General features: G+C 41.3%; 1 protein-coding gene across 2 annotated transcripts in view; it reads left to right on the top strand.

Moving 5' to 3' along the window:
• Nucleotides 1-1,253: 1,253 nt before the first annotated feature.
• The window catches only part of cica (capicua transcriptional repressor a), a 37,371-nt gene continuing 22,181 nt past the window's right edge, over nt 1,254-16,443 (top strand). The window contains exons 1-9 of one of the 2 annotated variants that reach the window (XM_053684082.1): nt 1,254-1,471; nt 3,261-6,947; nt 11,384-11,506; nt 13,961-14,105; nt 14,280-14,379; nt 14,795-14,977; nt 15,056-15,188; nt 15,470-15,645; nt 15,769-15,892. In XM_053684082.1, the coding sequence (XP_053540057.1) occupies nt 3,404-6,947; nt 11,384-11,506; nt 13,961-14,105; nt 14,280-14,379; nt 14,795-14,977; nt 15,056-15,188; nt 15,470-15,645; nt 15,769-15,892 (4,528 nt within the window). In that variant the 5' untranslated portion in view covers nt 1,254-1,471; nt 3,261-3,403. The remainder of the gene's footprint in view (nt 1,472-3,260; nt 6,948-11,383; nt 11,507-13,960; nt 14,106-14,279; nt 14,380-14,794; nt 14,978-15,055; nt 15,189-15,469; nt 15,646-15,768; nt 15,893-16,443) is intronic. The other variant, XM_017481741.3, reaches the window with a different exon arrangement.

The following is a 16,443-nucleotide window of genomic DNA, read 5'->3' on the forward strand; positions in this document are numbered from 1 at the left end:
CAATGAGAATAGCAGTGACAGTTCTGCCAGTACTGTAGCCTAAATATTTGGCCACAGCATGCATGCTACAGTACTGAACCACAAACACATTTAAAGTAATGTACTAGTTAATATTAAGGACAATATATTAATGTAGAAATTTCAGGAATTCTTTACAGAGAACTAGCTCCCACTTCCGATTCGGACTATAAATGAGTGCTTTATTAATAGTAAGTCATAGCTTCACACAGCACGAATAAGACACTGTGGTGAAACATATAAACATGGATCGTCTCTCAAAATGACATGGGCCATAAGACGTACAGTAAGTACAAATTCTATAAACCAAATCAGTAAATATATATATATATATATATATATATATATATATATATATATATATATATATATATATATATATATTATTGATGTTAGTGCACCCTAATCCTTCGTTCAAACCCTTCCTGTTTGCTCTCAGTAATGGCAACAAGCATAATGAGTTCGCCGTATTGCTTGTTCATTGGTCAGGAGGTTTATTATCACGGACCAATCACAGGTCGATTTGATGACGTTACTGTACTTTCTAAACGTTTCGAAAGCGGAGGCGGCTCTTAAGAGTAAAAAAAAAACGGAAACCGCTCCGTTATTGGCGGCACTCGTTCATGTCTGAAGCACTCACGGGAAGCAGAGTCAGGAAATGAAGGAGATTTTGTCTCCTGTTTCAACTAAATGTAGCGTAACATAGAATCATTCTTATAAAAATAACAACTTTGTATTTGGTGCTGTAAGACAGGCTACCATGGACTCTCCAACTTTAAATTCTTTGATAATTAAACCACAGTTTCTCCCAAAAGGTTTTTTTTTTTTTTTTTTTTTAAATAAAAATAAGTATTTGACATCGTCTAGCTTATATAATATTAACTATATATAAATATTTTAAGTATTCCCTATTGTGCATGGTATTCTCAGCATCCGGGGAGTTCAGTCGTAGATCGGTAGATTAGCCTAAATCATGCTACTTTTCTTGCTTTTGCCCGTCTACTCCCTTTCACTAGACATTCCCTACATCCCCATTGGATGATACCGGTTCAGGTTTGACCAGCTGTTTCGTGTTTCCCATAACCCGATTGGATTGAACGCTCTGTCAATACGGTGCACTTTGATAGTCGGCTCCACCTTCACTAATCTTACTCGTGTTCCTATTGGTTACTGTAACCTCCAGTGAGCGCTGATTGGTTGTAGCAGGGAGTTGTCAAGGCTTTGGACTTCATTCACCATTTTGCGTCTGTAGTGTAGCCCGAACCATAAGAGGCTATACTTTCCCCTCGTTTAGAGCGGCTTTGCGGAAGAAAAGCGTTATTTTTCTTTTATTATTATTATTATTATTTTCTTACCGTTTAAACCTGCGCGTCGGCAATCGCGAGGATTCTGTCTTCTTATCCGTTTTATTTTCTTATGAATATGAATTTGATCGACACTTCATAGTGAAAGGGTGAGTTTAAAGCTTGCTACAAATCTTTATTCTGCAGCACTGCGGTGGCTCTGTTCCGCTGTGTAGACTTTACACAGATGGGTGTTTTCTGAAACAGTTGTAACCAGTGTCCTTTTTCCGAAACAATATGGCAGTGACGCGCGAGGCTTTTCGCGTGTTTATCAAGCACACGTAGAAAGACGCGTAGAGCTGCACAGTCAGCCTAAAAGTTTTTATTTTTATTTTATTTCATAAAAAAAATATCTCTGAAAATATTTAAACTATACCGGATACCCGTAACTGTGTAGCTATTTGGCTCGGAAAACTTGCGCAGTGTAGCTACAGTGTAATGATTATGAAGTATAACACACACACACACACACAAAACTTAGACACTTCCTTAACGCGGCGAAATTGTGTTACAATTCACTAACCCACCCATTTTTTTTTCTCTCGTACGTGTGAACCTCGGCTCTTAACTCCATCGGAGTAAACACATATCTGTTGATAGAATACTGCGTAGGGTGTTTTTAGCCTTTCGAGTATATACTGATACCTCGCGTACAGCTCAATTTGACGGTTTCTTCTCATTTTAGTGCTGATACATGTGTGAATCTTTGTATGTCACCGCGCAGTTGTACACACAGCAGTGTTATATGTCGCATTTGTGATTATTTCGAGGCTTTGTAGAGCGTAAAAATGCACTGCGGCCTTGTGTTGTGGACAGGCCTGCGTCACTCCACTACTGTGTGTGTGTGTGTGTGTGTGTGTGAGAGAGAGAGAGGAGGTTGTACGCACGGAGTAGGGCACTACGGCCAAAACAAGAGCTCGACACTATAGTCCACTACTCAACCAAACTCGAAATAAAACCAGTTTTATGTTAGAAAAGCTAGCTTAGTAAAGCCTTGCTTAGCTTAAAATGTGTATGGGAGGTCTAACATTAATGTGCGTTTTGTAGGTGTACATTTTTATACATTTGTTTGCTTACTTAATGACTTTATAGTAGGCTTTAGCATTTTTTTTGGTAGTGATTGCAGTATAGAGTACATCACAGCTTCTATTTGCAAACTGGTATTACAGTACAAAGAAATGTCATTATGGTTGTTGTGGTTTTCTTAACAGAATGGTGCCGTTTTTGGAGTACTGCTCAACACGTTATTACACTGTAATACAACCTATTTTATTGCACTATAACGTTTGACATTATTCGCACGCAACCATAGTGTTGAATTGAATGGCACTGAGTAAACAGGATACTGTATAAGCTAGATATAAAAGCCCCCAGAAGATTGAAAAACTAGGCTTGTGCATATAAGTTTGTGTTGTGGATGCATGTGTAATGTTGGGTAGCAGTATAGGAAGACTCAAAGAGAGAAGTAGAGAAATGATAAAGCGCGAGAGGGGGATAACGATGTAGTCCGAGATATACCTGATTCTCTGAAAGGAAGTTTAGGATTGTGGGTCGAATGTCTAAGACATGCCACTTGGGTCAAAAAGCGAAGGAGAGAGAGAGAGAGAGAGAGAGAGAGAGACTGAAATACCAGTCAACAAGGAATTCCCCCGCCTCCTCTGTTCCAGCCAAGAAACAAAAACCAGTGTGTGACTTGTCCAGGCAAGCACTTTTCTTGGTGTTCAGTTTAACTTTGTTTTGGCACGTAGTAGGCTACTAAATGCAAAGTTACGTTTTACAATATATCATAACGAAAGCAATGACACATTTATTGAAATATATGACAACTAAAAGGCAAAAAACATGTTGCTAGTGTTAAATCCAAATGTAATTTGTTTTGCATTCTGTGTTCCACTGCAGGGCTGAATTTCCAAAAACTGGACGCATCAGGAATAAGAAAAGAGAAGGGACGGAATGAAAGAAGGAAACAGAGCGCAAGATATTGATAGGCTAGAACATATAAGGAAACTTAAGGACTAAAGGTTCTGTACAAGCTATTGAATATGAAGCCCTTTAAAAAACAAGGCAGACGGTCACCTCCATCCACACGAGCCAAAGGGAGTAAGAGAAGGGGGCTGACGGATGCAAGCCCAGAAGAGGAGAAGAGGGACACAGAGGAAAAACCCAGACTCTCACCCTCCTCTCCCAAGAGATTGATATCCTCAAATTCAGACTCATCACAGGATGAGTTAGTTAGAGCCATTAGGACCCCAGAGAGAGATGGAAAAATAGAAGGAATACTGGATGTATCAGGGGATTATGGGAAGGCAAAGGAGCATTCTCAGAGCTTTAAGTCAGGTGGAACACAGAGTGACAGTAACAGCCCCAATCCCTCATCCAGTCGCAAGACAGCCACCTTTAAGGCCCGCGTGCCGAAGAAAAAGTATACCTCTGAGCACTATGCTGGAAACCATGGCAATGATGGAAATTCCAGTACTCCCCCACAGAGTGACAGCAGCACACCTCACAATTGCTCCAGTGCTAGTCAGTGCAGCACCACTGGAGCTGAATACACAGATACAGTCAGTCAGAGCAACCAGGTACCTGTGGCCAGCACCTCAGGGGTCATACAGAACAGCATGGCAGCACAGTCAAACAGAATGGGAGATGAAAATAGTGAGAGAGAAAAGATAAACACGTCTAGTCCTCAGCGCTGCTCCTCCACAGACACAGCCAGTGAGCACTCAGCTGACCTTGAGGTGACGGCACAGCAATCTGGATCCCACTCCAGTGTTCAAGGAGGCCAACCTCATGTTAGTCCTGAGCCTCCACAGGAAAACCTACCAGCTGGGCTGTCACAAACGCTTGCAAAGGGTTTAAAGAACCAGAGGGTCCTGGCCAGAGTGTGTACAAGAAGAGGGGACAAGTGGCCACCAGATAGAGGACGAGAGTCATCAGGAGTTTTTCGTGCTGGTGTTGTACGAGAAGTCAGTGGAGAGCATGGAAGTGTGGAGGTGCAGTTACATGGGGAGGAGACAATATGCAAATACCCATTCCGAGTGGCTACTGATATGGTAGATGTGATATTGGATGCACCCCCTCCGGGGCATGCATCTGTGCCCACAGGAACACGTGTGTGTGTGCCCTTTGGAGGTGGCAGTGAAAGCAGCGAGGGAGCACAACTGTGGTACAGAGAAGGCCTGATCACTGAGGTGGACCCTCATCCTGCTGTTTCCTTCCCTTATCGTGTCCAGCTCCAAAAGGATCCAGAAGATGAAAAGGATAGAACTGGACCAGAGGAGGATTGGAGGGGCAAAACTGCTCGAGCAGTGTGGGTCTCACGGCAGAGTCTCCGCCTTCTGGTTCCACCATGGGACCTGGAGCTGCCTCAAACTACTGACCGAGGGAAGGTTGGTCGAAGGGTGGGGGGAAGAGAGAGGGAATGGGAGAATAAAGAGGATATGGAAGTGGAATCAGAGCTGTGTCGTTTCAGCATGGTGCATGGGGTAACAGGGCCAGTATTAGTTACAGGACTGTTACACCCTCAAACTTCTTCATTACCACTGTCCTCATCTTGTTCAATTAGCACTGCCATCACTTCTGTACTCAGCATAGCTACAGACAGAGCTTGGGACTGCAGCCGACAAAAAGAGCTGGAGAAAGAGAGGGAGTTGCAAATGCAATCTGAAAAGGAACGAGAAAGGGAAAGAATTTCTTTACAAGCACCAGCCCCAGAAGAGGACATGGAGGTCAGCCATTTCAGCATGGCTCCACTCAGGGAGGGTGGCCTCACTTTAACCATGGGCACCAAACCTTCTGGTGTGCCCTCCCAACATCGACCCATTCTCTCTAAGCCTGACTACCTCAGCCCTCATCTGTCAGTGGTGAGAGGCATAGGCACACCATTAGCACCCCACTTATCCCTTGGCCCCTCCCCTGTACTGCTGGGAATGGATACAACTCCAGTTATCTCTTCTACCCCACAGTTGCCTCCATTGCCTCCCTCCTCTTCTCGCAGCTCTGTGGAGAAAACATCCACTTCTAGTTCCCATGGTACATCAGGGGGAGGCTCTAGCTCATCTTCCTCATCACGTTCCCGTACACCTCTCACAGCTGCTCAGCAGAAGTACAAGAAGGGGGATGTGGTATGTACTCCCACAGGAATCCGAAAAAAGTTTAATGGGAAGCAGTGGCGGCGACTGTGCTCTCGTGAGGGCTGCTCTAAGGAATCCCAGCGACGTGGCTACTGCTCCCGTCATCTGTCTATGCGTACTAAAGAGATGGAGGCAGGAGGTGGTTTGGGCAGAGACAGAAGTGGTGCCAGCAGTACAGGCACCCTCACACCTGATCTCCGCTTAGGAGGTCGTACCAGCAGTGAGATTGACTGGGATGAGACATCACATGATAGTAGCGAAGCCAGCAGTCGTGGAGGAGACTCACGTCCTCGTCTAATTTTGCCATCCCTCCTACCGCAAGAGCTGCCACGTGATTTATCACGCTTTGACTTTGATGAGTGTGAGGCGGCAAACATGTTGGTGTCTTTGGGCAGTTCGCGCTCAGGCACTCCCTCATTCTCCCCAGTGTCCAATCAGTCACCATTCTCCCCCGCCCCATCTCCTTCACCATCTCCACTCTTTGGTTTTCGCCCAGCCAATTTCAGCCCCATCACGGCACCTTCATCTCTCACCCCTCGCCGGCCACGCCATCTCAGTGGTACCAAGCTGGGTACCCCTGGTGCAGAGCGGGATCGGCACCTATCTGGTATTATGCCCACTTTTCAGACCAACCTGACCTTTACTGTGCCTATGAGTCCCAGCAAGCGTAAGTTGGATGCTCCGCCACCCCCACTTCCGATTGCACCTGATTATACTAAGTCTGATCCTCATTTAGGTGACTTACCACTGGGTCTCAATCCTGCAGCCTTTAGAGCAGTATCACCTCAAAGCCAGTCAAACACACCCTCTTCTCTCTCTTTTACTCGACCAAGGAGTACAACCAGTCGTCCCTCATCTTCTGCTGCATCCACCCCTCCACCTATGTTGGTTTCTCCTACACCCCCCTCACCACTGCCCCAGGACCCCAGCTCACGCCGTATTGTTCCCTTGCGTGACTCACCTGTGATCGTCCGCAATCCTGATGTGCCACTGACAAAATTCAGTGATGGTCCCTTGAGCAGAAGAACAAGTTCCCGCTCCAGAGAGCATAGTCAAGCACCTCACCTTGCTGTGGGTCTCCAGGCACCTATTCCCATTAACAGAGCTGCCACAAATGGTACAGTACTGCTCCGGAACTCTGCCCCCACCTTGGTGCTGGTAACCTCTGCCCAGTCACTAACTACTGCGGGAGCTGGTCATCAAACCTACTCAAGCCAGAGCCCCAGCTGTGTTTCTTCTTCCAGTATAACCACTGGCAGTCCTGCCAGTTCAGGCTCTGGCGGGAGAGAGCAAGACAGAAAGCCAGGTGATCATGCAGATGTACAAGGTGGGATTTTACCACAACCTGTGGCCTGCCATCCGAGTCCCACAGCCCTACTGCCTCTCATTCTACCAGCAGAGTCTCCACATCCTGCCCCTCGCAAAGACATTATAATGGGACGACCTGGCACAGGTAAGACTGTTGAAAAGTATATGAGTTATTGACGTTTACTCTGACGGTATTATAATAATTATAATAATACATTTTATTTATGGGTGTCTTTCAACACACTCAAAGACATCTTACAAATAATAAGATACATAAGTAATATATGAAGAAATAATATACAATAATATACAAAAGCCATATCAAACAGAATAAGCTATTTAAAAAAAAATAATTCGTTTTAAGACGGGATTTAAAAATGGAAAGACTATAAACTATTACGTATGTCTTGAGGCAAGGTATTTCAAAGACTCGGAGCAGTACACCTAAAAACTCTACATCCCATGGTAGTCAAAAGTACAGAAGGTGTTACAAGAGTTATAGACGCAGAAGACCTAAGGGATCGGATAGGTGAATAAACACGAAGAAGATCACGAAGATATGAAGGTGCTAAATTATTAAAAGCCTTATAGGTGAAAAATAAAAGCTTAAATTGAATCCGGTATCTGGTAAGCCAATGGAGTTGTCTTAAGAACTGGAGACATGTGCTCAATCAAAGCTGTTTAATGATCTGGGCTGCCGAATTCTGGACCATTTGAAGTTTGTGAAGAAGCGTTTGTGAAACACCACTGAGAAGAGAATCACGATAATCAATACGAGATGTAACTAATGCATGTACAAGGACAGCAGTACTATTAGTAAGAGACGGTCGAAGATGATTAATATTTCGCAGATGATAATATGCTGACCATGCAATGTTATTCACATGTGCCTCAAACGATATTGTACTGTCAAGGATGACACCCAGACTCTTAACCTGAAGGGAAGGAGAGATAACAGAATCTGCTGCCATCAACAAATCATACGTAACTTTAATAAGTGCAGTCTCTGTGCTGTGAAATGGACGATAGGCAGACTGAAATTGCTCAAACAAGTTATTCTCAGTAAGATGAGCATATACCTGTCAACCAATAATTTTTTCCAATAATTTAGAAAGAAAGGGTAAATTGTGAAGGAATAATACCGGTAGCAAGAGAGGAATGTATGATTTGAGTTATCAGTGGTAACAAAGAAGGTAGACAAGACTTAACCACGTGTAAGAATAGGATCTAACTGACAAGTTGTTGACTTAGATTTTGAACATATTCAGCTATTTCCTTAACCGTAGGCAAATTAAAAACAGAAAAAGCTATTAAGGAAGAATCTACCTGAAAAGAAAAGCATGTACTACATGCCCCATTGTAGTGAGTCATCAACTTTTGATGAATATTTAAAATTTCTATCATTAAAATAAGTCATAAAAGTTTCATATTGAACAGGAGAATGCAAATGTAATGAAAAAGCATCAGGTGGTCACAGAATACTATTAAATGTAGAGAACAATGTTCTTGTATTCCCAATTCCATAATTTATAAAATTGGCATAATAATTTGATTTAGCCATAGAATGTGCTTCCTTATAGTGTCTGGTGTGATTATCATACATTTCCATTTGTACAATAAGACCAGACCTTAAATGTAAACGTTCCAGTCGACGACCTTTTGCTTTTAACTGACGTAGTTCAGAAGTAAACCAGGGAGCAGTATGAGCAAATGAAACAGTCCGAGTTCTCACAGGCGCAAGATATTCTGCAATCGGTCATTGTAGTGAGAAGCCAATTCATCCAGACTAAATAGTTCATCTGTGTTCAGCAGGTTATCAACTTTATTAGAAAAAACAAATAAATCAATATTCTTAGTGTTACAAAATGAAATAGTAACAATCTTTGATACATCTACAGTAAATTAGCACTAAAAGACACCAATCTGTGGTCAGATATAGACAGGTCAAGTGCACTACAATTAAAAGCTGTTATTCCAGTGCAACAAATAAGATCAAGTGTATGACCATTTATAGTTAGGAAGTCAATAAATTGTTTCAGTCCAAAGCTGTCCAAGCATGATAAAAAGTCTTTTGTATCAGCGGCAGTTGCCTTGTCGACATGTATGTTAAAATCACCAACCATAATCACATTTGGAGAAATAGAAAATAATAAAGTTTTTAAAAAGTTCAGTTAAAAAATTAGTATTAGCCTTAGGAGGACGATATACAGTAGTTATAATAGTAGGTATAGGCCCATTAACTTGTAAAATCATGGATTCAAAAGTAACATAAGAAACTATAGATATAATGGACACCTTCCACTTCTTATTGTAAAGCATTGCAAGAACACCACCTCGATCCGAGACACGGGGTTGGCAAGTGTAGACAAAACCCGGAGGATTGGATTGATTCAGCTGTGAGTTGTCATTTTGTTGCTGCCATGTCTCAATTAAACAGACAATGTCAAACTTACAATCCTTCAGTAGATAGCAAACCAGTGGTGCTTTGTTGGTGACTGAAAGGATATTGAATAATTCAAAAGTAAGAGTGTTCTTCGTAGATTTGGCGATAGTTGACCTGCCTAGGTGAGCTAGCACACAGTTCATCATGATTTCCTTGTCAGACGGGAAGAGGATGACCAGAAAGTCTGTATGGAGTGCGAATCATTGAAATTGTAATTCCGTCTTGACCCGCGATGAATGTATTTACGCCGAGGCTTAATAATGTCCGTGTAAAAATGGAAAGACGGAGTAGGGTCATAGCGATAAAATCACAGCTGAAGAAGGTCTTCTGCTGTATATCGAAGTACCGATGCAGCAGACTGAAAAATGATAGATAAAATCATCCAGTTCAAGATACTCCATGGAAACATCATGTAGATCCTTATTGTTAGCCGACCATAGACAGCCAGAGATCACCGCGGGGAAACAGGGAAAACAGTCAACCAAACACAGAACAGGTAGAATCCGCTCTGTGGACTGCAGAATTGACCAAATATAGTTGGATGTTTCCAAAGATAAGTGCATGCAATTTTAAGAACATGAGCCAAATTTGTTTTAGCTTAGAAAACTACAGAAATAAGTTTAAAATAGATTTAAAACAGTTGTCCCCCAGGAACAGCAGCAGCTAACACGCACCTGAGGTAATTCGTCCAGTACAAACCAGCCTCTAGGATACGTGGCATTGTGGACTCCATAAAGTACCAATGTATTTTAAATGAAAATATGGCTGTCTCTGCCAGTAATCTACAACTAGGTCATGGTTGGATATTCCAACAGAACAATGATCAAAAACATCCATCTAAATCCACACAAAATGGTTCAACAAGCACAGAATCAATCCCAGTTCCCTAACCTAAACCCCACTGAAAACCTGTGTGGGGTGAGCTCAAGAATATTTAGATATTAAAAATAAAATACTGCAAATTATTTTTTATAGGATTCTGACAGTTCTGACATATTCTATGTGCTTTAAAAAGGTTGTTTAAATTTAAGATTCATATTATCTATGTTATCTAAAAAAAAAGAAACTGAGACGATTTACATATGATTGCCAAGGTAACAGCTCTGAATCTTCTTCTATAATGCCTGATGAGGTTGGGTAATACATGACAAGGGATCTAGAGACCATTCCTCCATACAAGAATGGTGGCTCTCTTCTTCAGTTCACCCCACAGTTTTTCTATTGGTTTCAAGTCAGGGGACTGGGATGGTCATGGCAGGATCTTGATTTTGTGGTCAGGAAACCATTTCTGTGTAGATTTTGATGTATGTTTTGGATCATTGTCCTGCTGGAAGATCCAACCACGGCCCATTTTAAGCTTTCTGGCAGAGATAGTCAGGTTTTCATTTAATATCTGTTGATATTTGATCATCCATGATGCCATGTATCCTAACAAAATGTCCAGGTCCTCTGGCAGAAAAACAGCTCCAAAACATTAAAGAGCTACCAAAATATTTAACCGTGGGTATGAGATACTTTTCCATATGGCTACTTCTCTGTGTGCACCAAAACCACCTCTGGTGTTTATTGCCAAAAAGCTCTATTTTGATTTCATCTGACCATAGAACCCGATCCCATTTGAAGTTCCAGTAGTGTCTGGCATACTGAAGATGCTTGAGTTTTTTTTTTTTGGATTAGAGTAGAGGCTGTTTTCTTGAAACACTTCCAAACAACTTGTGGTGATTTAGGTGACTTCGGATTGTAGTTTCGGAGACTTTCTGACCCCAAGACGCAACTAACTTCTGATCCATGGAGATTTTTTGGCCACTCGAACAATCCTCTTCACAGTGCGTTGAGACAATATAGACACGTCCTTTAACGTTTCCAGTTGATTCATAATATTTCCAGTTGACTAGAACTTGTTAATTATTGCCCTGATGGTGGAAATGGGCATTTTCAATGCTTGTGCAATTTTCTTGTTGTCACTTCCCTTTTTGTGAAGCTCAACAACCTTTTGCCGCACATCACAGCTATGTTCCTTGGTCTTACCCATTGTTATGAATGACTAAGTTAATCTGGCCTATGTGTTATTTCATATTTATATCCCTGGTTGAACAATGGTTGAACAATATATATTCTGATTTTCTGTCTTTCTGTAGTCTGGACTAATGTGGAGCCTCGCTCAGTGCAAGTGTTTCCCTGGCATTCATTGGTTCCTTTCCTGGAGACCAGCCAATCCAATTCATCCAACCATCCTACAGATGGTCAAACACAGAGCAAAGGTAAGCCATAAATGTTAGACTGAATGTTGCATATGAAGTTAGACTCATGCCATTCTAAATGTCAATTTAAATGCAAAAATCGGATTTAAATTTTTTTGTATTGTACCGTCTGAACTTGAATTTTTAACTGAAATTGAATTTCATGGTTTGTGATCTAAAATTTTATACTGAACTTCATGCTTTCGGGTGTGTGATTGAACATTTAAAGTAAGATTTAAGCATGTATAATCTATTTCTAAAAAGCACCCAATTTCTGTATTAATTCATATTTTTAGATTCACTTTCAAAGTGAATCTCTTCAAAGTGAACTCTCCTCCCCTCACACACACTGCAGCATATTGCAGCATAGTAGGCGGCAGCAATGCTAGAAATAAAAACGTGGAAGCAAGATATTCCTAGCCAAGTTTTATGGTGTGAAAATCGTTTCTCCCCTCATTTAATCTAACAGATAAGAAAGTAAACATGCTAACATTTTAAACAACAATCATTTGGACAAGTTGGCTAGAGATTACAATGTTAGTATGCATGTAACGGTGTTAGGGTGCATGTGTTGATCTTGGCTAGTTAATTAGCTTATTAATAAGATTCTGCTAGTAAATATCTTGTAAATAGATTTTGCTCAGTAGCTTGAAATAATGTTAGCCAATTTTTAGTATATATTGCAATAATGCACTGAGACACTAGAGGGCATGTGTTACACTGATTTTAGCATTTCAGTGGTGTTTACCTGCAAAGATTTTTGGCCCTGTGAGTTCATTCTGATTACAGATTCCAAATGAACTGTTTATATGAATCCTAAATTGGCCTGCTTGTAGGCAGCCTTAATTTATATGCATGCTATATGTAATCCAATGTTACCATAACAACGAGAAGCATGCGAGTCCAGTCAGCATGTTCAGCTTTTTAATCCTGCTGGTTGCTCTCTCTCAACAAAATGTCACCCAACTGTGATTAATAAATGGACACAGAGAATAGCTTTTGACTCAGTAAAATTGCTCAAAATGTCATATTTGCCCAAAATTCACAAACAAGAGAGTTCTTCATTAAAGGTCAACAGGGTTGATTTATCAATCATTTAAGAAAGATGTGTGTAAATGTTTTCACAGGCCAAGCAAATTTTACCAGATTTTCAAACATTTTTGTAACGCTGTTTTTCTATATATACCAGTCCATACAGGATTTCGCAGAGTTTATTTTTTTGTGACTGTTGCAGCCAAAAATGCTTGATTTTTTTTGCTGTGGCTTTTTTCAAGAATTTGTGATGCAATTTGCTGAGGGTTTTTTTTTTTTTGCTTTTTATGCAGAAGAAATGCTGTTTCTCAGAGGCAGAACTAGAAGTTATTTTGACTCACAGCTACTCCAATAAAAAATATTATTTAGCAGTGTAAGAGCATCTGAAAAGGCCCAAATCTGGACACAGAAAATGTGAATTAGTTGTGAATTAAATGAGATGGGGGAAAAATGGTGTGACATGAACACTGAGAAAAAAAATATGATAATGGACACCTAGCACATCACACAGTTTAAAACTGTGTTTAATTGTTCATTAGTCAGATGTCTCAAAAGCCAACATGCTCATCAGCCTCTTGCACAGGTTATCCTCTCACACACCAGTGCATCCTCCCCTGATGCACCGGTCCCCTCCAAAACTATTGAAACGGCAACAACAGTTCAATAGGTTGTGGTCTACAACAAAGACATTTGGGTTTGAGATCAAAAGATGGACAGTTTAGGATTTCAGCTTATATTTCTTTGTATTTACATCTAGAGGTGTTAAACAACATAAAATATTGAATCTTTTGTGTCAGACCACCCAATTTTTAGTTGAGTAAAAGTATAGGAACAGATAAGTCTTGAAGTAAATGAAAGTAAATAACACTTAATATGTGGTTGCATATCCCTTGGTTGCAATAACTGCATCAAGCCTGCGACTCAGTGACATCACCAAACTGTTGGTTTCTAATTTTGTGTTGCTTTTCCAGGATTTTACTGCAGCCTCTTTCAGTTGTTGTTTGTTTCTGGGAGTTCAGTCTCCTCTTCAGGAGGTGAAATGCTGCTCAGTTGGGTGAAGGTCTGGTGATTGACTTGGCCAGTCTAAAACCTCCCACTTTTCCCCCTGATGAAGTCCTGTGTTCAGTTGGCAGTGTGTTTTGGCTCATTGTCTACATGCACTTCATTTTCACCCGTTCAATCGTAGATCCTTCAGCATGAAATTCAGTTTCAGATTTGAGATTTTTTAGATTTCGATTTTTCTCTTTTGCAACCTTCGAATTTCAATTTTAGATACTGTGATACATATTCAAAATAATGATGTTCAAATTTTCAAATGAAATTTTCATTTCATTTCCTAATGTTATAATAACGCCATAGTTGCACCTCTCACCATGCAGATTGAAAATGTTGAAAGAAATGAACTGACGAAGTTTTCAGTCACTGTTTCCTGCCACCTCATAGAGCCACAGTGTGGAGTAGCTCTCGTGACTGATGAGCAGTCAGTTGTTGAGAGAGCATCGCCCTCCTGCCCACCGGCCTCTGTAGGTGATCCTCCAGCAGAGAGAGGAGGAGGAGATAGTGAGACGGAGAGTGATGCTGATGATCTGTAAATATCTGCGTGCTACATATTCACATTCCAGGCTTGTCTGTAACATTGTGATTTGGGAATTCAGTACTGTGAGAATTTTTGTCAGTTTAACTAAAGGTGCAGTCAGCAGCATGATGTTTCAGAACAGCGAAGGTAGATCCTGAAATGACCCTTTTTTATTTGGTTTATTAGCTTTTACTCAGGTGGAGCCCAAGATCCTGCCCTGTTGACTGGTCCAGTGAAGAGACGGACTCAATCACTCAGCGCTCTGCCCAAAGACGGTGACAAGAAGGTGGTTTACAATGCAATTTTAGATTCTGATGTACTTTTTAGGGATGCACCAGTCCGATAACGACTCAGTATAGGGACTGATACTAGTCTGAAATACTGGATCACTGTCAGATCTGATCCCCTGATGTATTTTATGCCATAAACGCTTGTGATGTTGACGAACTTGACACAGATCTTGCAGTGAACAAAGAGGATGCCAGTATTGAATTAATATTGACATAAACCTCTTAAATCAAAGCGATTGTTGCATCCCTGTTCCTTTTACTAATAGATACATTTTCACCAGTGAATGTAAAACATATTACCACCTTTAGCTGCTGGGGGTTTTTTTTCTCCAAATCTCATATTATACTGGACCATTAACAAATTCAAAAAGACATTCTTTATCTGTGCCGTCTTTCTACCCATTCCTGCAGAGAGAGAAGGACCACATACGCCGGCCAATGAATGCGTTCATGATCTTCAGCAAGCGTCACCGTGCTCTGGTGCACCAGAGGCACCCAAACCAGGACAATCGCACAGTCAGTAAAATCCTGGGTGAATGGTGGTATGCTCTAGGTGCCAAGGAGAAGCAGAAGTACCATGACCTTGCCTTTCAGGTATCCTTTCAATCTTTTGTGGTTTGTTTGTCTCTCAGTTCTTTGGTCTGTATGTCTACCAAACTGTCTATGTTTCAGGTTAAGGAGGCTCATTTCAGGGCTCACCCTGACTGGAAGTGGTGTAATAAGGACAGGAGGAAGTCTCTGTCCGAGGGCAGAGGCACTCCAGGGGCTAAAGAAACCCGAGAACGAAGTGCTTCTGAAAGCACAGGTCTGTTAGCCTGGGTATTGAAAGGTTATGGTTCATACATACTGCTATGTTTAAATGATGTGACTGGAGCAGTTGTACCCACTTTCACTTGATGGACTAACAATTACAACAAACACTTTCAATTGAAAGAACAATTTGAAAGCCTTTTTTAACCAGCAGAGAACAAAAAAAAAGACAAAAAATCAGTTAAATGAACAATACCATCACGTGAGTGTGTGTGTGTTTACACAAGAGTTTATTGTTTATTATATATCATTCTGCACTGATTACATTCTCTCTAGAGATCCAGTCAATTTCTCAGCGGGGTGAGCACAAGGGAGCAGGGCCTAGCTGGGTGTCGCCAGAGTCTGAGCACTGGGGAGGGCCAGCGGGAGGCCAGCTGACACGGCCTCGTGCTTTGTCCCAAAGTGCAGTGCATAGCCCAGAGAGAAAAGAGGGAGAAAAGGATCCAATAAAGGTATGGTCAGAAACGTGCTTGATAACATTTTAAATAGCATACGGCCTTAGTATTGACAACCTTATTTCTCTCTCTCTCTCTCTCTCTCTCTCTCTCTCTCTCTCTCGCTCTCTGTTTTATCAGAATGGAGTAAGTTCATTTCAGACTTGCCCCACTCCCATCTCACAGCGTAGAACTAGCGAAGATGTAACTAGTGATGAAGAGCCAATGGTCATCTGTGAGGAAGAAGGAGATGATGATGTCATAGGTGAGTAATAAATGGCATATCGTATCGGGGCTCTCAATTAAATTCATCTGCAGATCGAACAATACATTCAACAGGCTTATACTACATTAGGTGAAATAAACATTTCCTCTTAATCAAGCCCACACTCCCTCCTCTGATAAATAACTTCCTCTGTATCTTAAATCAGGGGACTACAAGGTGAAAAACAAAATTCAATTCAATTTTATTTGTATAGTGTGCTTAACAATGGACATTGTCACAAAGCAGCTTTACTGGAATATAGACATTTCAGATATAAATTTAAAATTGATACATTTATCCCTAATGAGCAAGCCATTGGCGATGATGGCAAGGAAGTTTTTCCACCTGAGATGACATGAGGATGAAACCTTGAGAGGAACCTACCTCAAAAGGGAACCTAACCTCTGGGTGACACAGAGTCCAGCCTGTCCTGTCAGTATTAAGTAGAAGGACGTTAATAAGCATGTGATGTCTAATGTCCTTTGCACATTCCTCAACTTTATTAAGCTTGTGTCTGTCATCTGGTTTTGCTGAAGCATAGAACAGTGTGT

This window comes from Ictalurus punctatus, chromosome 12 (genome assembly GCF_001660625.3).
Source record: "Ictalurus punctatus breed USDA103 chromosome 12, Coco_2.0, whole genome shotgun sequence".
Classification (NCBI taxonomy): Eukaryota; Metazoa; Chordata; class Actinopteri; order Siluriformes; family Ictaluridae; genus Ictalurus; species Ictalurus punctatus.